Below are 22,497 nucleotides of genomic sequence, written 5' to 3' on the forward strand. Positions count from 1 at the left end.
CTTGTAAGACATAATACTGCATATATGTACTCTTTTATCTGATTTCACAGCAACGTCGTAAGTAGAATAAATTTATTATGTTAAACAAAAAAATTACAGACACTGTGAAGTTTTTTAAAGGTTAAACAAAGACGACATAGATTATGGTTTATTTTATTTCTACAAACAAGTTATCTTAAACCCAGGTGATTGAAAACATTACAGCATGGTTACTTCACTTTCTTTCGGAATGATTATTTCATGACTATTTTTGAATTTATCAGGATAAGGATCTTCAATTCTTTTTAGCAACCCAACCGTTTCTTTTGAATGCATCCTGATTCCTGGCGGATGAATTTCAGTTTCTTGGCTGACGGTTTTATCATCCTCACCAACAAAAGCGATGTTGATAACCCCACCAGAGGAACACTCTTCGCGATTGTTTGAAGTCTGGAACGTCCGATTTTTGACTATTTCATCGATTCCAAGGTATTCTTTGTTTACATGCACACCTTGAGAAACGAATTCAGACGTATCTTTTCCATTCAAATGCATCATCTTCTGATCCGTATCTATGCCAATCTCAATAGTCGCCCTTTCATTAACGTGATTTTCAATCACATGTCCATTTATCTTATTCTGGCTTTTATATTTCATATCTGACTCCGAAGACTGTTTGACTTGGTTCCTAACAGTAATATCCTCCTCCAACGAGGGATCTTTTGCCCAAGATTGTTCTACCCCACTGCCGAGGAAAAGGAACATCAAAGCACTGACTACAGACAAACTGGCGCAAATGAAAAAAACGATTTGCCATTCTTCCTGGGTTCTCTATGAGAAGAAAAAAAATTGTTAACAAAATAAAGCAAATATAAATAACATAAACATCTCTAAAAAAGGTATTCATGAACAAATATAGACTTACGTTTTTGGTAAGCTCAAACGTAACGATGGGGGACAACATGGCTGCTACATGTAAAACGGTAACTGACATGCCTGTCAACACACCAGCAAACCTAATGAACAAAAAGCACAGAAGTAGCCAAAAGTAAAAGATTGCAAAAAATTTGCTAATGTCCAATGTCCAAATGAATTTTTTCTCTTGATAAAATATTTGTGTCCTATATCTTTCACAAAGTGTGCCAAACAAAAATTGCTGTGCTGATTCATTTTCATTGTATGGGCATTTGTGCTTGAATACTGTTCGTAATCTCAATGAAATATGGATATAACTAACAGTATTCAAGCTCAAGAGTCCATTCAAACAATACATATATCGGGAGTAGAGCAAGCATGGACCATTAAAAACTTTAAAATTGGATCAGGTACCACGGAAGAGTGAGCATCCCCTGCCGACAGGGCACATCCGCTGCGTGCCCCTTGTCATGGTCGACGACTCCCCGGAAAAATCCCTAGACAAATAAGAGTCTAAACTAGAGGTAATATGAGCAATGAGCTCACTAAATAATTCCCCTACTCCATATGGTTATGAAAAGTCAATGTTTTGCTCCGGGAGACCCGAAATAAGTATCAGATAAAAAATAAATAGAAGGTGCACAATGACATTAAGTAACAAAGAATCTATGAAAATATCATTAAATTATTTTAGTGGTATAGGAGGAGTTGCGAATAAGAGATGGGTACTCTTCAATATTATAGAAAGAATGAATGACCGTGTCCATCTTTTGATCTGGGAAACCCGAAATATGTGTCCGATCTAAAAGTATAATTTAAGAGGTGCACAATGACACTATGTAAAAAAATCTGTGAGTCTCATTAAATTTCATTCAGTATTATAAGATGAGTTGCGGATAAGAATTGGGTACCCCAAAGCATAACAGACGGACATACAGGCATACGGACGGACATCCCGATCACTATATACCCTTCTACTTTCCAAGCGGGGAGTATAATAATAATGATCAGCAATTAACTTGAAAAACATTAGTCATCATTGGACTTACTGAAAAGGCTGTGTTTTCTGACAAGGTCATTGTATTCACCAACTTGTTTGTCAATCGCTTGCCTCATTTTAATAATTTAATAACATTATTTTGAAGATGTAGTCTAGATTTGTGAATTGTGATGGTATGTCTTATTAACAAATATCAGTCTTATACATTGGTTCTGTGTCTACATGGTAAAGGGTATGTTGTGTGTATTTAAATAAGGCTATACCCTGGTGCTAAGTCTATTTAGTAAAGGCTTCTTTTGGTGCTATGTCTAATTAGTAGATGATGTACATGGATGCTATGTCTATTAGTAATAGCTATGCCTTGGTGCTTTATCTTTTATAATATAAAGTTTATACCTTAGTCCAATGGTTAAATAGTGAAAAAATAGGTTCGTGTCGTTTCTTTTTCTTTAAACATCATCTCAATTTTATGCCTATTAAGTAAAAGCTACGAGAGCTGTTCAATAGATAATGTCATGAGCTCGATGGCATAGAAATCATATGACATTAAGCTTGACGTTCTCTCATAATTGAATCTTTAATGAATTGATAACAGTTTATGTGTTCTCTTTTCATCACAAAGGTTCATTGTGGGAAACTGGAAAACAAGGGCTATTCGAGAAACAGCATTAAAAATACATGGTAAAGAATCAGAAAACTAGTGTGAAATTTAACGCTTTATTAAAGTGCGGTAAAACTTGTTAAAAATCCCAAACAAATATTTACCAAAATATGTGAAATTTACAGCACGTCTATTTTACAGACAAATGAGCAGGTGGATTTCAATGAACAAAAATGATATAATGGGCAATAAAAAATGGGAATCGTCATTGGACTTTTAGCAACCAATGTTCTGTTTGCGAAATACAGAACAAATTATCACTGATTGCATTTGAACGACTTTAAAACAAATAGTCATAATTTTGGGGGTAGTTTACAATGTTTTAAAGAAACTTTTGACAGTTAAAAAGCTTTATACTCAAAGGTCACCATATGTTTAGAAAATGAGTGAAAACGACAGCATGTAAGAATATCTAAACAATTATTTTTAAAAAATCCAACAAAAAAAAATGTACTTATCAACGTTTGTCTTCAATTCAAACAAATAATGAAACTTGAATCCATTGCTTTAAACAATCGAAACAAATTAACATTAAGATGCACTTGACAAAACAGCAAAGGTATGAGAAGAGAAAAGAATTGCAAGAGCACAAAAGTTTTATATGCTATTTTCTTAAATATTAGTGGTCTTGTTCAATTCTTATCCGGTGAGGCAGTTTAATTTCTGGAGGAGTGTAGAAAGCAAATGTATTGCAAAAAATTGAAAGGTTAATGAGAGGAAGGAACCGTAATCAGGAATCCACTACATTAGATTTCTTCATGACAGCGTCCAAAACCATAGGCCGTGAAGAGTAAAGGAGTTCTGGGGATAAACAGAAAGTTAATGTTTGGTAACACCAACAATATTCGCCAGATCTTTCAACCTTTCACTTGTTTCATTTCCCAAGCTTGAAAAAAGACACCTTTCAGAAAGAAAAAAAAAAGTCTGTACAGTGAATCATAGGATCTTCCATATTCCTGTTTACGAAGGGCTATACTCAAAAATGTGTTCTAAAACAATTAGAAATTGGATAAAAATGTTACGGACATGTGTTTTATTTGAAAGAGAATATTTAAGTGAAAACATAAAGACTAAATCATTGAAAAGCGTTTTTCGTTTCTTTCCGAGCACCGATGACATTATTAACTGAACAACTCTCGCATACTTTGGTCTAATGTCTACATGTATCTAGTAAATGTTTACCTTCGTGCATTGTCTATTTAGTAAAGTTTATGCTTTGATGCTTTTACATTTTAGAAAAATTTATTCCTTGGTGCTATGTGTATTTAGTAAAGGTTATATCTTGGTGCTTGTCTACTTAGTAAAGGTTATAAATTTGTGCTATGTCTATTTACTGTATCTAGTAAACTCTTTACCCTGGTGCTTTGTATAGTTAGTGAATATTATACCTTGGTACTATGTCCATTGCGTAAATGTTATACCTTGGTGCTTTTTCTATTCATTAAAGGTTATACCTTGGTGCTATGTCTATACCTTGGTGCTATGTCGATCACATTGACACGGAGACTGCTGGTATTAAGAGCCTGGATAAACCAGAAGATGACAAGCAGGAGGACAGCATAGCTCGCCTGGGAGCTGTCCATGTAACTTAGACCAATTAAGAACGGAACAGACAACACGTTACCTGTAATGTCATGTTATATCATAAACAACCATACAAAATCAGTCTAAAAAATAGTCAAAATTAATTATGAGGATGAAGATACTTAGCCATAAATATAAAACAACGAATGCAAAGAACCTGAAAGTTACTCAAGTAATCTATTCATTAAAACTGTTTTGATTTGAAAAGATGTTCTTGATACTGGGGTATGTAATAAGGTTTCAATTTTAAATTTTTGTCCTGTCTGACCTGTAGTTAGGAAGAGTTTTCTGACAGCAGTGGTTGAGAGAATGCCTCGAGTAATGAGAAGATCAGCGACATGGCCTCCCCCAAGACACGAAAAGAGCCGGGCTATAGGGGGCAGGGAGGACAACAGGCCGTTCTGTAAGTATACATATGAAATAGCCATGCAGGTATACACCAAAACGAGATAATAATTAAAATAGATCGACCATCAACTACTGCTTATTCATTTGAATGAAAATCTTTCGGGAAATACCTAATTCTTGTTACATTATGATCAATATTTGCTTAAACATATAATCCAAGTCCTTCAATACCGAAGTGACATCGAATTTCAGAACATCATTCAGGTAGAGAGGTACAAAAGTCCCAGTGGTAGTAGAGAGGAACCCGTAGCCAAGTTGACAGACAAGTATTCCCCAGAAAGGTCCCGATCTGAGAATGTCGAGCCATGGTGGGTGTGGCATCTAGATTAAAAAAATACTGAATATAAATGTATAACATGCAAAGATATTAAACAGCTGAGAATAACAGGTAACCATATTAACAGAACACTTCTAATCTTACTTTAGCTACTGTACTGTCACGTCTCCGATGTCGGATTATTTCTATTTCTGATGGTGAGATACGAGGGTGTTCGTATGGACTATCATAGACCAAGAAAAACCAGGGGATTATCATCAAAAGGTTAGATGCACCTTAAATGATTAAGAAAAAAGAAAATCGCTGCATTCTTCAAAGACCATCGTTTCAAAAGGAAAACAACAATGACACTTTTCGACGAAAGACTTCTTTAAAAATGAAAATCTTACTAAAGATGTACATGATTAGTGGCCATCCATTTTGTACTGGGATGGTGCAGATAAAACCAGAAGTCGAATAATTCAAAATGAAGCTTAAAAATAATCCTGCAAATATTAAAAACTTCATTTCAATAAAAAGTACCATAATATCCATGTTTTCTGATTCGATGTGTTCATTTTTCTTATCCAACGAGATATGTTTTCTATTACTTAGTTTTTGTAGGTTTGTGAGGGTAAATTTCGTAAGATATATATAAAGCTGTAAACGTATCATATTATAAAACATGGGCGGTTTATTTGATAAAAATCTGACAACTTGATCTAAGTGCATGTAATACAGTTTACACTTGCTTTATGGGTATACCAAATATTTGATATGGATGTAATTATTTTTGCCTAAAATGTATTTAAAAATGTACTGATAGAATAATATCACTTCTTGACCTGCCACGGCAGTAGAGACAATTTGCGCTCGTTCCTTCAGTGGGGCCCACTTTGACAACAATTCTGTGAGGCTAGCTTGTAATCCACCCTAATAAATTTAAAAATTAAAATTATAACTAATTAAAATGCATTGATTTTTAAAAAATCCACGTTCTGTAGGTTGTTATCAATATCAAAACGCTTACAAAAGAAAGGCCAACCATACATCTAAGCCCGATTCCTATGTAGGGATTAATGGTTAATACTATTGGCGTGGCAGATGAAGAGGCGGCCATTAGGAGGAGTATGACCATCACGACCTTTTTGGCGCTAAATCTGCCGGATAAGTATCCACCAATCAGGGGTGTAAACGGTAAAGCGTAAAACTCCGCTGATAGAACTTGACTTCTGACGTCACCCTCAAGTCTAATGTTCCATATCTAGAAAAGATAGACAACACTACAAGAAAAGGTATTTTATTGACAAACCCCGAGAACTTTGCTGTTTATCAAATATTTGTTAAAAGCTATAGTATTAGCAATTGTACCTTTTTGACAAAGTGATTACAGTGGATGTTTTTATAAATTATTTGTAAATGATGCTGGTCTTTCCATGCATTGTTTCTTTTTACTGAAATATATGGAGACAACGAATAGTATTCAAGCTCAAAAGTCCATTAAGCAAACAAAATAGCTGAAGAGCAAACACGGACCTTTGAACCATCAGAAGTAGGATCAGGGGTCATGGAGGAGTGAGCATCCTCTCCCGACCGGTCACACCCGCGCTGTGTTCCTTGTCATGATCGGAAAATGGCGAAAAACACTATTCAGTGTGTAAATAACAAGTTATTAGTATAAAAATGTCATGACTAAATGCCTGGTCGGTACCATAAATCATTTTGATAATATTAAAGCAATATGAACTGCATTTTGGAGAAATTAGTTTTGTTGTCAAAATATGTTATTATGATATGTATGTTATTTAAACCATTATGTTTAATTAGACTGATGTAAAAAATTATGTTTGTTTTCAGAAGCAAGATTTCATATTGACGTATAGTATTATATAAGAAATCGATATTGTACAGGACGACAGTAATGTAATTTGCTTCAATCAAAGCACATCAATAGTCCTACAGTCTACAAAATAAAGAATTAAAGTTATAAATGTTCTTTTTTTCTCTGATTTTAAGGGGCATGGACACAGTTTCCAACTGAATTTTTAAAACCAATTTTAATGTTTACAAATCCTACCCGAGGCATCGTCTAATGATTAGTAAAAATTTGAAATCATTTGTTGATTAACAGAAACAGAACTTAAAAGTTCTTCATAATGTAAACAAGGCTCGTAATCTAATTAAAATCAGACTTCTTAGATCCGCGCCATATACACTCTGCGTACACTTCTTACGCAGAGTGTATACGGCGCGGATCTAAGAAGTCTGATTTTAATTAGATTGACAAGGCTCGTACCTTGTTTTTGTTTACATATAGAAAAGATCATATTTATAACAAAATGAAATTCAGCAAATCAATAGAAACTGTCGAATCGTATTTAAAATTAACGTTTTTATTGAAATTTTCTACTTTGAACATATACTGTAGATCACTTAATTTTTGCGACACCTTATTTTCGCGAGATAGTCATTGACTCTTGATTAGCGAGACAAAATTTTCGCGAATTGTGGTTATTGCTCCTTATATTCTTAAGGAATACTAATATACGCGAGAATTAATTTTTCGCGAGCACACTGTCTCGCGTGATAATAATAATAATAATAATAATAACCTTTATTTATCCAGGATTACACAATTAGCATAAAGCTAGTTTTCATTGTGGTCCTGCATTAAAACATATTTACAAACACATAAGGATATACAAAATTAACATCTTAAAATAAACACAAGATATAAAAATACAACACATACATATATAAACATGAAGAAGCATATCTTTTGTACACTAAGACATTGAGGAAAAAAAAAATCCATTTTAAGTATTGAGTCTGTTAAAATACTCAGCGAGATACACAGATTTAAAAATATCCACTGACCTAGAATTTCGAACATTTTGTGACAGTTTGTTCCATAAAAATGCAGATGAATATCTAAAAGAACGTTTGTAATTTTCTGTTTTGGCTCGTGGTAAATACAATATGTTTGACATAAAATCATTCGACCTGGTTTGGCGACAATTGACATCTCTTGTATATTGAAACACATTCAAATAATCTGGCATTTGATTGTTTAAAACCTTAAAGAGAAAAGTGACCTGTCTAAACATAAAATAATCCTTGATTGGCATCCACTTTAAACAGGAAAATAAAAAGGTAGTAGGTGTTAAAATATCTCGAATGTTTAAGAGTATCCTAGCTGCCCTCTTTTGAAGTTTGTACAACTTTTCTAAAAACATCTGATTTTTCACATTGCACCAAACAGTGGAACAGTAAGTAAAATGCGGAAATACAATACTATTAAAAACCTTAATTAAAGCATTCGGTGGCATAAAATGACTCACTCTCTTAAGCACAGCAAGTTTTCTTAAAATTTTCTTTGAAATAAAGTCAACATGAACATCCCAAGATAAAGTATTATCAATATAAACACCAAGTAATTTGGCCTGCTTCACAAATTCAATTTGAACATCATTAAAATTTATGATAAGATTTCTACATTTTTGTAACCTTTTGGATGTGCCAATAAGCATGCACTGCGTTTTTTGGAGATTTATACTGAGCTTATTTTTTATCATCCATTGAATTCCTAACTCTAAATCTTCTTGAAGTTTTTTCTCAATAACGTCTATGCATTTATCGCTTACATCCTGCGAGGTGTCGTCTGCGTACATTGTGACTGACGAGTGTTTAAGACATTTTGAGTAGTCATTGATATATAAAATAAAAAATAACGGTCCTAAAATTGACCCTTGAGGGACACCTAAAGATATTTCTTTTTCTCGAGACAGAGCACCTCGCCAACTGACACATTGCTTACGATTTAAAAGATAAGATTGAAAAAATTTAAAACTATTTTCACAGATTCCAAATGACCTCAGCTTGTGTAAAAGAACTTTATGATTGACTGTATCAAAGGCCTTACGCAGGTCAATAAACAGAACTCCAGTAAGTTTACCATCCTCCATGTTTTTAAACCATTTATCTGTGAGATTGTCTAGTGCTGTTTCACATGAGTGACCTGGCCTAAAACCTGATTGACTTTCAGTTATTAGTTTGTTCTTTGATAGATATTCATAAAAAGAATTAAAAACATGACGCTCAATAATTTTGCTAACGACTGGCAAAATAGATACGGGTCTGTAATTGTTTACTAGATTTTCATCACCCGCTTTGTACAATGGAACTACTCTTGCTCTTTTCCATGCATCAACAAATGTACACGATGATAAAGATTCATTAAAAATAAAATGTAATATATCACCAATATGATTAAAAGACATCTTTAAAAGTTTTACAGACAAACCATCAATACCCGTGGCTTTCGAAGATGACATTTTAACAATTTCATTTGCAATAAATTCAATTGTGATTTCTGGAATTCTAAAAGAACCTGGTGGTTTAAGTTGTTCTACTTCCGGTAAAGAGGAATCAAACTGTTTTCCTATTTCATATCCAATACTACAGAAAAAATCATTGAAATAGTTAGCCATAGATTCAAAAGATGTTAAAGTTCCACTCTCCGTTTGTAATTGTGTACATGTTGAAGAATTTTGCTTCGATGGTAGAAATTGTTTGATTACGAGAAAATAAAGTTCTCGCGAATAAAAAGTGATTTACAGTATTAGTATATTAACCTATGTATACATAACATGACACGGACCTTGTTTACATACCAAAGGTTTGGAGCTCTAAATCTGTCTTGTTTCTAGACAGCTGTCGTTCAAATTTTTTTTATGATCATTAGAAAGACCCTGGTTAAACATTTGTAAAAATAAAAAAAAAAAAAAAAAAAAAAAAAAAAAAAATAAAGGTAGAAATCTTAACTAAAATTGTGTCTATACCACTTTAAATTTGTTAATAACAATATTGCTACAACATTTTTCGACATCAATCTTGCAGCTCATATTCCTTTCATTTTATCATTTCTGGGCTGTGAGATTTCAGAATCATTACAATTCAAAACATATGCAAAGGTGCAGAATATAATTTGCTACAATGAAGGGCACTGAAGTGGTAAAATTTTCCGTTTGAATATAACGTTTTGATCTACATTTAGAACGTTGATTGTCATGCAATGACACGCCCATTTCTCTAGAGAGGAAAAATCGGTCAAATAGTTCATTCAAATACCTGTAATAGTCATTCAAATTGAGGGTCGACATAAACAAGGAACAAGCACGTGTTCAACTTCCAAAAACAAGTTAAAATTCATAATTATGTACAAAATCGTCGCAATACGTGTTTAACAGAGGCGGGGACTCTCTAACTCTTAATTTTAAAATCTCCATTTCAATGTAACTCATGTTGCTAGTCGCAAAGAGTAGGGTGTTCAAAAGAAGTACAACCAATATTTCTTTCAAGTTTCTAAAGAAATTGGCGTGTCATTAAGTAAAAATTGATGTCCTATAAGAAACACCCAAACTTTCCACCCAAACGAAAAATTTTAACATTTCAATGCGCTTCATTGTAACAACTGCTTTTTCTGTGTTGTTCTAAACATTATACCGAGCAATAGAATAGATGAAACAATTACACTTTGTTCCTCGGGCGCTGTCATATTATTGGTGGTGTTCGATTGGTTGTGCTTTAAGATATTTGTTGTGTCTTTGTAGTTCGACTCCATGCAGACAAGGACCATCGATAAGCAGTTCTGTAGCATTGGTACAACCACAAACACCAGGGTACACATGTATGTCACGACCCACCGGCAGGAGAGGTACTTGCCAAGGGGTCCTTCTGGATGGTGGTGAGGCGAATTGACATCAGTAGTTGTCTTGGAAAACATTCCTTTATTTGTAGTTAAAGACACTGATCCTCTCCTTTTTTCCTTTGAAACATTCTCATTTTTGTCTGCATCTTAAAACGATTTTTACTTATAAAGAATTTCCTAAATATAATTTAGTACAAGTGTTTTGGACTCAAATAAGGACTCACATTAGGACGACAGTTTGTACTTACCCATTGTCCTGTTCAATTTGTCATCCGTAAAAGTGAATATCTCTGTGAATCAAATTTATATTTACATATGCAAAAAGTATAAATTATACCCAATATACGGAAGCCAAGATAAGTTTTATTTTGTAGATAATTATGATTTCTTTTCCATAAAAATGTACACAGTTTTTATACTTTAGTATACGTACATACGATATCTTCTTTGAATTAGTTTTAGAACTTGAACAAAAACCCTAAATACATAGAGACTCTAAAATACTAAAGCAAGATTTTTTACTTTTGCCACATCAAATCATATTTTCACACAGTTTGTGTAATGAATAATGAGGTTGTTGTTTCCTCTTCGGTTCACCGTAATATGCCGCAGTATATGAAGTTCGTGTCAATGCATCAATATCACAGCTGATTTGTGGAATTTAATCACTCCTTAACACTATATATTGCAAAACGATTGCACCAATCATGCTCAGCTTCCACGACCTACGAAAACACGATACCTTCTTCAACAGCGATAGAATAGTTTTCATTATAAACATATATTTGGAGCCAATTTTGGTCTAAATCATGGAACATAGATACAATTTGAAACTTTCAAACATGGAAACGCTTAAACATTCCATTAATGTCAGTTTCCCCCAAATAGCTAAGCGGTTCATATAAAAAAATGAAAATGGTCATTCATTATGTAATTTAATGACCGTATGAAAAAATACGTCTCGTGGACATATAGAAACTGCTGGGTGGATGTTAGGCTTTGCAAGCTTCCACGCAACAACCACCAAGCTACCATTGTATGACAATTTAGTGCAAACTAGTTAAGTTTCATTCAGTGGTATAGGGGGAGTTAAGAGATGGGTACCCCAAAGCGTAACAGACCAACGGATACTCCGATATGTCGATAACTTTATATAACCTCCCGCTTTTCAAGCAAATGATTTGTATTCATGAATTTATAGGTAACATTTTGTTATTTTGTCTTCGGATATCTTGTTAACACTAGTAACTTTATGTACAACTCTTTTTACAAGATTTTCGGAGACATAAATATTGATCAAATATTTTGACATAGTACGTGCGTTTTGGTCTTGGCATTTCGAAGAAATGATAAATTGGGATGTGGCAAACGCTCTCTCTGTTTGATTTTGCTCTACACATTTTTCTGGGTTCTCTCGCTTTCATTAAAACCCTTATCTTCTCAATGTGTAATATCGACTGCCAAGTTTATCTGTTGCCCTCGTAAACCGATGTTCCGGATGTTAACCATTCCATCGACTTCTATCAAAAATAATAATATTAACTTTATTACCATTATTTTCTTGAAGATTTGTAAAGATTTATTACCTTTAATACCCCGGCATGAAAAATGGGAGGGTATATAGTGATCGGGATGTCCGTTCGTCCGTCTGTTACGCTTTGGGTAACCCATCTCTTATCCAGAACTACTCTTTTATCACTTAATAAAATTTAAAAAGACTTTCACAGGTTCTTTGTTACATAATGACATTGTGCATCTCCTATTCTACTTTTTGATCGGACACATATTTTGAGTGACACATATTTTGAGTTTCCCAGAGAATAACAATGACACGACAATTTTTTCTCTAATTTTGAAGGTTACCCATCTTTTATCCGCAACTCCTCCTTTACTTCCGAATGATACTAAAACAATCCTCCATCGTGTTCATGTTCTTCTTCACCCTATAACTACAAGTCCAGTTGGGCACGTCATTACAGATGACGTAAATATAGTTAATAATGAGGACCTTAGATCCCTTATTTTGAAAGGTCCTAAATATAGGGAACCCCGATCCTTCAACTGGCGTCGGAATTTTAAAAATATTATGGATTTTGTTGAAAATTACACCAGACAATGGGCCAGATATGAAAAGAAGACGTTGACACCTTGTCAGAATGGATTAAACGTATCAGATCCATGTTAAAGTCGCGTATTAAAAAATTGAGGGGAAATATGAAAACCATCTATCCTTCTGTGTTTAATAATCTAGAAGCGAAAAAAGAATTAGATTACATGATCAGTACGTCCTGGTCCCTGCCGAAAAAACAGGTAACATTTTCTTCGTTTGTAAAACTCATAACATATATTGTATTTTAGAAGAACTTGGATTTAATTCTACAAGTGGTAAGCCTACTTCTACTCATACTTCCCTTTCTAAGAGAGAATTTCTTCAAAATCATACATCACTTTTAAATATTTTTAATATTCCACAGAGCCAAAATGAATTTGAAATACCCTATATATATTGGATTCCGAAACTTCATAAAAATCCTCACAAAGATACATTGCGGGTTCCAGTAAATGTTCAACCAAGGCTCTTTCCTTACTCCTCACTAAGATATTGACAGTAGTGAAAGAAAAACTTCAAGAGTACTGTGCAACAATATATGAAAACGTGGTGTGAATCAGATGTGGATACTCAAAAATTCCAAAGAACTTTTGGACAATTTGAAATCACAAGATTTTACCAAATTCAACAGCTTAAAAACTTACGACTTTTCACCTTTATATACAACCATTCCCCACGAATAATTAAAGTCCAGGCTATTTGATATCACATTTACTGACAGCTGCTTTTTCGATAAAAATGGAACTCGTAAATTTACTTACCTGGTCATTTGCAAAATTATTTTGTTAAAACACATTCTGATTGCACAAACAAGTACTCTGAAGTTGACATCAAAGAGGTGCTTGAGTTTCTGATTGACAATATCTATGTGGTTTTTGGAGACCATGTATTCCAACAATCTATTAGAATTCCCATGGGTACCATTTGCGCTCCGTTATTAGTAGACCTATTTTTATATTCATATGTAGCAGAATTTGTGCAAAATCTCATGCGTGAAAAGAGGAAAACACTTGCTGTGGCCTTCAATTCGATATATCAATGACGTATTGTCAATTAACAATGGTAATTTCCATTCCTATGTCGAAACGATATATCCTGGTAAGCTTCAGATAAAAGATACCACCAAGTCTGACACATATGTTTCATACTTGGATCTTTTATTTGAAAAAGACGTTAATTGTAATCGAACAACCCTATATGATAAACATGATGACTTTAGCTTTTCTATCTTCAGCTTCCCTTACTTATGCAGCAATATACCTTCATCACCTGCATACACCTGCATACGGTGTATATAAATCTCAGTTGATTCGATACGTAAGAGCATGCTCTACGTATGAACAATTTCTAAAACGAGGAAAATTATTGACAAGCAAGTTGATGAAACAAGAATATCAGAAGTCTCGTTTAAAGTCATCATTTCGTAAGTTCTATGGTCGTTACAACGACCTTGTCAGCAAATACAATTTATCATTGAGTCAAATACTGAATGACGTTTTTTATACTAATTGTTAGTCTTATTATTTATACACTGAATTGACGATAGATGTTTTCGTAATTTCCCGATCATGACAAGGAGCACACGGCGGGTGTGACCGGTCAGCAGGGGATGCTCACTCCTCCATGGAACCTGATCCCACCTCCAATGTTTCGGAGGTCCCTGTTTGATCTGCTCCTATTTTGTATTGTTTTATGGACTTTGATATTGAATACTGTTCGTTATCTCCATATCCTTCTTTCACAGATTCTGTATTAAATAATACTGTGGTTGCATCAACTGAGCACCAGTTTTCGAAGTATTCGATGTCGACCAGATCAACGAAATTAAATGTTCATTGAATTTAGAAATGTAATATTTATTTGTATATATCTAGATAATTTGCATTAGTTCACGAAACTACGTATCCTTGAAAACGTCTGTTTTACAAAATCCACGAAAATTGATGAAACCACAGTACCATTGTGAACTTCTATTTATATTTCGATATGACACTTATTTTGGGTTTCCCAGAGCAAAACATGGACTTAACCATTACAACCATGATATAGGAGGGGTCGGGGTGGGAGTGGGGTCGGGGTTATCATTTAGTGAGCTCAGTGCTTACAGTACCTCTAGCTGTAAAAGAGAAGATAGACACAAGTTAATTTCAACAAAATATCCTTAAGTTATTTTGGTTATTGCAAAAGCACCGTTTGTCCAATCATTACAGCATGTTTGATGTATTATTACAGACCCAAACCATTGAAAATTTGGCTAAATTGTCCATGCATAATAGTAAGTTTTACAAATACATGTGGTGGTAATCTGTTGTGATTTTCCACAATGTCTTACAACATGGTGACGTCGCTTTCATTAAAAATTTTCATTTCATGTTCATTATGTTTAACTGGATCTCGAATTCTCTTTTTCAATCCAACCATTTCCGTCGAGCTAATTCCTGACGAATTAATTTCAATATTTATCTGATCATCATCATCACCATAATCATCAATAAAGGCACTGTTGATTTCCCCAGTAGGACGTAACTCGCTATTGATGGAAGCTTCAGAAGATTCATTCGTATTAAGTTTATTTATGCCTTTGTTAGCTATATTTACCTGCACACCTTGAGAAATAAATTTCGATGTTACATTACTATTCAAATGAATCATATTCAGATCTGTATTTGTGCCTGTTTCAATAGTCGGTCGTTCATTATCACGGGTTTCATTCACGTGACCATTTGTCTTTATCTGGATTTCATATTCCATATCTGACCCCGGAGACTGTTTGACTGGGTCACCAACAGAAATCTCCCCCTCGAACGAAGGATCTTCTGCCCAAGACTGTTCAACACCACTGCCGAGGAAGAGGAACATCAAAGCGCTGAATACAGACAAACTGGCGCAAATGAAGAACACGATTTGCCATTCTCCCTGTGTTCTCTGTAAACAAAAAATTAAATGCATTTTATCCGAAAATGTAAATAAATAAATTTTGTTATCATACACAATGTTATCTTCTGGAGCTTACTGAGCATTGTGGAAAAATACTCATTTTGCAGGCAGAGAGACCTACGTTTTTGGTCAGCTCAAAGGTAACGATGGGAGACAGCATAGCTGCTATGTATGACACAGTGCCCGTCATGCCCGTTAACACGCCAGCAAACCTACAAAAAAAAACCAAGAAAGGTAGTAATTATTATGCATCCCCGTGGGGATCCGGGTTAGAATAGGTCCTCAGTACCCCTTGCTTGTCGTAAAAGGCGACTAAATGGGGCGGTCCTTCGGATGAGACCGTATAAATCGAGGCCCCGTGTCACAGCAAGTGTGGCACGATAAAGATCCCTCCCTGCTCAAAGGCCGTAAATGCCGAGCATAGGCCTAAATTTGCAGCCCTTCACCGGCAATGGTGGCGTCTCCATATCAGTGCAATATTCTGGAGAGGGACGTTAAACAGTATACAATCCATCAATCAATTATTATGCATACTTGTATAACTAACATACCTTTTCAATCTTCTACCGGTATACGGATTCATATCAGTCATAATTTCCACACTTAAATTTGTAAAATTTACGCATTTAATCTGTATATTTTAATCTAAAAAACTGTACTCTTTAATACCTTAATGTTAAAAAAACTTTATTTCTACCTTGGTGCTGGTACTATGTTTATTTACGATTAGACTATATCCTGGTGCTGTAACTATTTATATAGTCATCATGCACTTGGTGGTTTGTATATTTAAGGCAATACCTTAGTGCTAGGTCTATCTACTAATAGTTAAGGCTATGCTTTAGTGCTTCGTAAATTAAGTAAAGTTTATACCTTGGTGTTATGTCTTTGTGTAAAAGTCTACTGCCGTCCTATGTCTATTTAGTGAAGGCTTTACCTAGGTGTTATGTCTATTTGTGTCTATTTAGTAAACTTTAAGGTTATAACTTGGTGCTATGTCTAATTTATTCAGTAAAGGTTATATTTTAGTACTGTGTCTATTTATCAAAGGCTTTACCTTGGCTTTACCTCGGTGCTTTGTATAGTTCGTAAAGGTTATACATTGGTGCTTTGTCTTTTCAGTAATGGTTATATTTTGGTACTATGTATATTACGTAAAAGTTATGCCTTGGTGCCATGTCTATTCAGTAATGGTTATATTTGGGTAATATGTCTATTACTAGTATGTAAATGTTGGTGCTATATCAGTAAAGATTATATTTACGTACTGTGTCTATTAAAGTAACGGTTATGCCTTAATGCTATGTCTATTCAGTAAAGGTTATATTTTCGTACTCTTTCTATTAAGTAAAGGTTAAAGTTTGGTGCTATGTCTATTTAAATAAGGTTATACTTTATTGATATGTCTACTTAGTAAAGGCTATACCTTGGTGCTTTGTCTATTTAATGAAGGTTATACTTTGTTGCTATGTCTATTTAGTAAAGGCTTTGCTTTACCTTGGTGCTATGTCGATCACATTGACACGGAGACAACTGGTATTAAGAGCCTGAATGAACCAGAAGATGACAAGCAGGAGGACAGCATAGCTCGCCTGCGAGCTGTCCATGTAACTTAGACCAATTAAGAATGGGACAGACAGAACATTACCTGCAATATCATGTAATTAGATAAACAATGAGACATGATCATACAAAATCAATTATCTCGCCTCTCATCAGTCTAAAATTTTTGTGAAAGCAGCTAGGACGTCGGTCCGTTGCTCAAATCATAAAACTTTATTTTGTCTTTCATCTATGCGGCACAACTATTTTTGCAGGGAACTTTTACAGATTTTAAATGTTAGTAAGTCCTGTGCTATTTATCATCAGGTTTATAGATCTCCAGTTACTAGTAGTCAGATCCAAGCGATATATGTGCATATTTATGATAATGAGCTTATAAAATTCTTTATTGCAAGGAAATGCAAATTAGAACAAAGTTTTAGAACATGTGTTTAAACCAAGTTTCCTCTGTTATAGGTGGAAATAGGAAACTATATATATCAAAAACCTAAAAAAGTAAAAAGAAAAAGGAAAGGTGTTTTTAAATTAGTGATATGTTCTGTTTAACCTGTTGTTAGGAAGAGTTTTCTGACAGCAGTGGTTGAGAGAATTCCTCGAGTGATGAGCAGATCAGCGACATGGCCTCCCCCAAGACACGAAAAGAGGCGGGCAATAGGGGGCAGGGAGGACAATAATCCGTTCTGTAAGTATACAAGTAGAATTATACCGGGAAACGTAAATTCCCAAATCGAAAAAAAACAACATTTAAATAAACCTTTTCATATAAAATGCTCGTATAAATTTTAGGAACGTTTTAACGAGTTTGTAATTGGCTTCTGATATGTAAAGTCTTAAGTTATTTTTGTCACATATATTTTTAGTTTCTGTACACATAACTTTATTAAAATCAATTCAGAAAATGGGGGGTCAATATGCTTATTTTGGTGCTACAGTACATTTAATATGACCTTTGTGCACTGAAATTTGTGTTTTATTCAACAGTTACGTCTTGTAAAGTGTAAATTTAATGTTAGATTCGACTCAATTTTTCCTGGACGTTCAGAATATATTTACTATATTTTTTCACAATTCCTTGAAAGAATTCATAAGAAATAATCTATAGATATTTCAGAACTAAAATGACACATTTCACTGCCAAAAAATAATTTTTTCCTGGACGTTCAAAATATATTTACTATATTTTTTCACAATTCCTTGAAAGAATTCATAAGAAATAATCTAATAGATATTTCAGAACCAACATAACACATTTCACTGAAAAAACAGCTTTGTGTGCAATCAGCATGGAAAATTAACAGTACTGTGTACAAAGTAGTTAAAAAGGGAAAAAATGATCATTTTCTTCGGAAAAAAAACCCTCCGCCACAAAATAAAGTTCCTGTCTTAATTCTCTTTGAATAGAATTTAATCACAGTTTTTTTTCATTGAATATTGTCCAGTTTGCATGGAAGAATTCAGATTTAATGTAGAAATAAAGGTCCAGACCAAAAATTGCTCAAAAGCTCAGGATCGAACGTCCTTAAATAAGAACTGGAATACATGCGTTTTTTCTGGATTTATAATCAAAAACACTATCCGTATAGACATCATTGTATACATTGGACTGGGGTGCGTTCAACAGCGTAGCTGCTACGTAGCCGCTACGTAAGGCTATGCTCTTGAACGGACGGCTAACCTAGCTGCTACGTATGGAGAGCTAGCATAAATATTTAATGCTACGTCCCAAATCCAAGATGGTTTCCTTGGTTACAAATTTGCAGCATTCAAGATTTTTACAAAAAGGAGGGTTATTTCCTATATCTAAGTGAATTAAATGTAAATTTAAATACATATTTTCGCCTGAAATAAACTTTATTTGTTCCAGTAATAAGTTTTTACTGATAAATCTTTATTCAAAATATAACACTTAGCAGCTAGGTTAGCTGTTTGTTCAATAGAGATAGATATCTACTACTTAGCTGCTAAGTTAGCCGATACGCTGTTGAACGCACCCCTGGTATTTGAAGAAAAATAATAAAAAAAACCCCCTGTCATTGAACATACCGAGGTTACGTCAAATTTTAGAACATCATTCAGATAGAGAGGAACAAAGGTCCCAGTTGTTGTAGCAATAAATCCGTAGCCGAGTTGACAGACAAGTATACCCCAGAAAGGTCCCGATCTGAGAATGCCGAGCCATGGTGGGCGTGGCATCTAGATTAATGCGTGATCAATTATACATTTACTCAAAGACAATTTTGTACATGAAAAGCGTGGAAAAGACATTGAAAAACAGAACATCTTACCTTGGCAACAGTGCTGTCTCGTCTTCGATGTCGGATTGTTTCTATTTCCGGCAGAGTGATTCGAGGGTGTTCGTATGGACTATCATAGACCAACAGAACCCATGGTATTATCATAAGGAGGTTGAAACCACCTTTGATATTGTTGAAAAGAAAAAAAGTATATTTTTTAAGTAATGGGTCAGATAGGTAATTTTTTTTTCAAATTGAAACGACTAAACGCATGATTTTTGCCCAACATGATATGCGAAAATACTGTAAATGATGTTGAAATTAATGTATTCTTAAAGAATAATTAACTTACTAAAGATGTACATAATGAGTGGCCAGCCATTTTGAACTGGGATCGTACAGAGAAAACCAGAGGCAGAATAATTCACAACGTAGCTTATAAATAAACCTGAAAAAATTAAGAATCTCCAGGAGACGTCATTCAAAGTCATTATTGCATAAAATGAACGCGAAATAAAGAATCTTGTATATATATATATATAATAATTCTTCAATTGTTTTTGGATGTGTTTTCATATCCAATGATTTTTCTAAATCTAAACTCATGGCATTGATTTAGGAAGAAATTGGCCCATTTGACAATAATCATTGAATCAAATCATAAACCATTAAAGCTATATTTATATAAACAAATATCTTTTTCTTTAGAATTGGATTTAAACTTGTATAAACTTGTATAATGTCATCTTAGGAATTTTTTTGCAATTACCTTGATTATTTAATGATGCATTAAATACTCCAGGAAGAACATTTCAAATGTATTTACTTTATATCGAAATTATTAACAAAATATATGTATTTTGCATGGCTGCACATGGCGGATAAATTGATTTCCACTGAAATGATATATTTTTTGTACCTGCCATTACCATAGAGACAAGTTGCGCCCGTTCACTGAGTGGTGCCCACTTCGCCAACAATTCAGTGATGCTGGCCTGTAATCCACCCTTGTGATGAAAGTGATAACTTATGATTAAAATACAATACGGTAAACATTCGATAACTAGAATTAAATAATAAATACTTACAACAGAGAGGCCAACCACACATCTAAGCACGATTGCAGCGTAGGGATTAACGGTTAATACTATGGGCGTGGCAGATGAAAAGGCGGCCGTTAGGACGAGTATGAAAAGAACCATGTTTTTGGCGCTAAATCTTCCAGATAAATATCCACCAATCAGGGGTGTAAACGGTAAAGCGTAAAACTCCGCCGATAGCACTTGCCTTCTGACGTCACCCTCAAGTCTAATGTTCCATACCTAGAAACAATGGTTGGTTTTCTTTGTTATAAGCACATATTGGGAAATACATGGAAATTTTGCAATCGGTAATCGTGCATGTATTAGACTGTGATATGTAAGTAATGAATATTATCTAAGTTAGTAAATCTTTTTACATCGGTTAATCAATAATAACATTTTGATGCATTTGGCAAAATACTCACATTACACATTCAAGCATATTTAGTGATTAAAAATTTCATGAATACAAATCATCGAACGGACATCGACCAATTGAGCTTTCGTGTACCTTGAATTCAGTTTTATCCAATCAATACCAGAACTATAACCAGGGATCCAGGATTTATTAAGCAATTTTCAAAATCACTATAACTTTGTCTAGAAATAAAGATATCTCGCAAGAATTCTTTTTCTCTCGTTACAGATTAAAAAATACGGATAATATTCTGTTAACAATTATTTACTGATTTTACCCCTAAAATAAGGATATGATTTAATTACACTCTGTTCCTCGGGCGCTGTCATATTATTGGTGGTGTTCGATTGGTTGTGCTTTAAGATATTTGTTGTGTCTTTGTAGTTCGACTCCATGCAGACAAGGACCATCGATAAGCAGTTCTGTAGCATTGGTACAACCACAAACACCAGGGTACACATGTATGTCACGACCCACCGGCAGGAGAGGTACTTGCCAAGGGGTCCTTCTGGATGATGGTGAGGCGAATTGACATCTACATAGGGTTTTGATGTGAGGTCATGATTTGTGGTAAAAGATACCGATCCTCTCCTGCTTCCTTTCAAAACTTTCTCACTTTTGTTATCATCTTGAAAAAATGTTAACTTAGATGTACTAAAATTTCAAAGATATAAATAAATGTTAATGATCTCATATCAAAATGGAAGAGAAACAAAATATTAGTGTCAACAGTACACGAAGACAGCAATTTGTACTTACCCATTTTTAAGTATCACCCGTTACAGTGTATTTTTTACTTTGAATCAATACTATATATAAATAACTATATATAAAATTAAAAAATATATGGAAGCCAAGTTAAGTTGTGAATAATCCTTTATCTTAATTTTTTCAGCCCCGAAAAGATATAATTTCATGAATTTTGGAATCATTTTTGGTATTTTAAAAGAAATAATTGTGTTTAACAAACTTTTTATCCAGGAATGATTCATTTTTTTGTTAACTGCTGGAATATGAATAAATACAATAACTGTAAAGAACTAAATAGGTCTTAAGAAGACTTTTCTGATATTTTTACCCTTTTTAATGAGTTTTGTGGTCTATAGATCCGTGTTTCAAGCTTTCAAGTGTTATTATATTTGTCGTTTCAATGAACTATCTGTGAACTAAACTTAAAGTGAACTATCTGTGTCACCTAATGTCAAAATACTTCATCGTTTTCCAGGGAAGAAGAAATGTAAAACATTTAGATACTTTCATTTGATAAACATACAATCAACGCAAGAAACATTAACCCTCTTTTAATTAAAATAAGGAACTCAAGTAGAAAACTAGATAGTGAGTTTTTACAATCATCTTATATCTATATTTCAAAAAATCACCAATATAATTATCTCTCAACATAAAACTCCCAGTTTTCCAGATGAATAAGATGTCTCCCTAGTTCCCTAAACGAGTCAGTTGTAATCCAGATGAGTATTATGGATAACCTGCCCTAGGTTCTTATTATTCATTAGTATTTGGCTCGTTGTGCTCACCGTATTTTGGCTGGAGACTATCATTCATGTCTTTGCATTAATATCACAGCTGATTTTATTGCATCAACTCATTCCTATTCGAGAATGATTCATATGCAAGAT

General features: G+C 34.0%; 1 protein-coding gene across 1 annotated transcript; it reads right to left on the bottom strand.

Annotated features, from left to right (window-relative positions):
• Nucleotides 1–137: 137 nt before the first annotated feature.
• On the bottom strand, nt 138–21,473 carry LOC134233575 (uncharacterized transporter slc-17.2-like). Its single transcript, XM_062715551.1, has 10 exons — nt 21,163–21,473; nt 5,834–6,067; nt 5,649–5,736; nt 5,214–5,309; nt 4,969–5,099; nt 4,719–4,868; nt 4,408–4,540; nt 4,029–4,179; nt 905–995; nt 138–810 (listed from the first exon to the last, which is right to left on the bottom strand). The coding sequence occupies exons 1-10, from the start codon at nt 21,316–21,318 to the stop codon at nt 199–201; spliced, it is 1,842 nt and encodes a 613-aa protein (XP_062571535.1). The 5' UTR covers nt 21,319–21,473; the 3' UTR covers nt 138–198.
• Nucleotides 21,474–22,497: the final 1,024 nt, after the last annotated feature.

Source organism: Saccostrea cucullata, unplaced genomic scaffold, assembly GCF_032062105.1.
Source record: "Saccostrea cucullata isolate Sc308-1 unplaced genomic scaffold, CSIRO_AGI_Scuc_v1 ctg902, whole genome shotgun sequence".
NCBI lineage: Eukaryota > Metazoa > Mollusca > Bivalvia > Ostreida > Ostreidae > Saccostrea > Saccostrea cuccullata.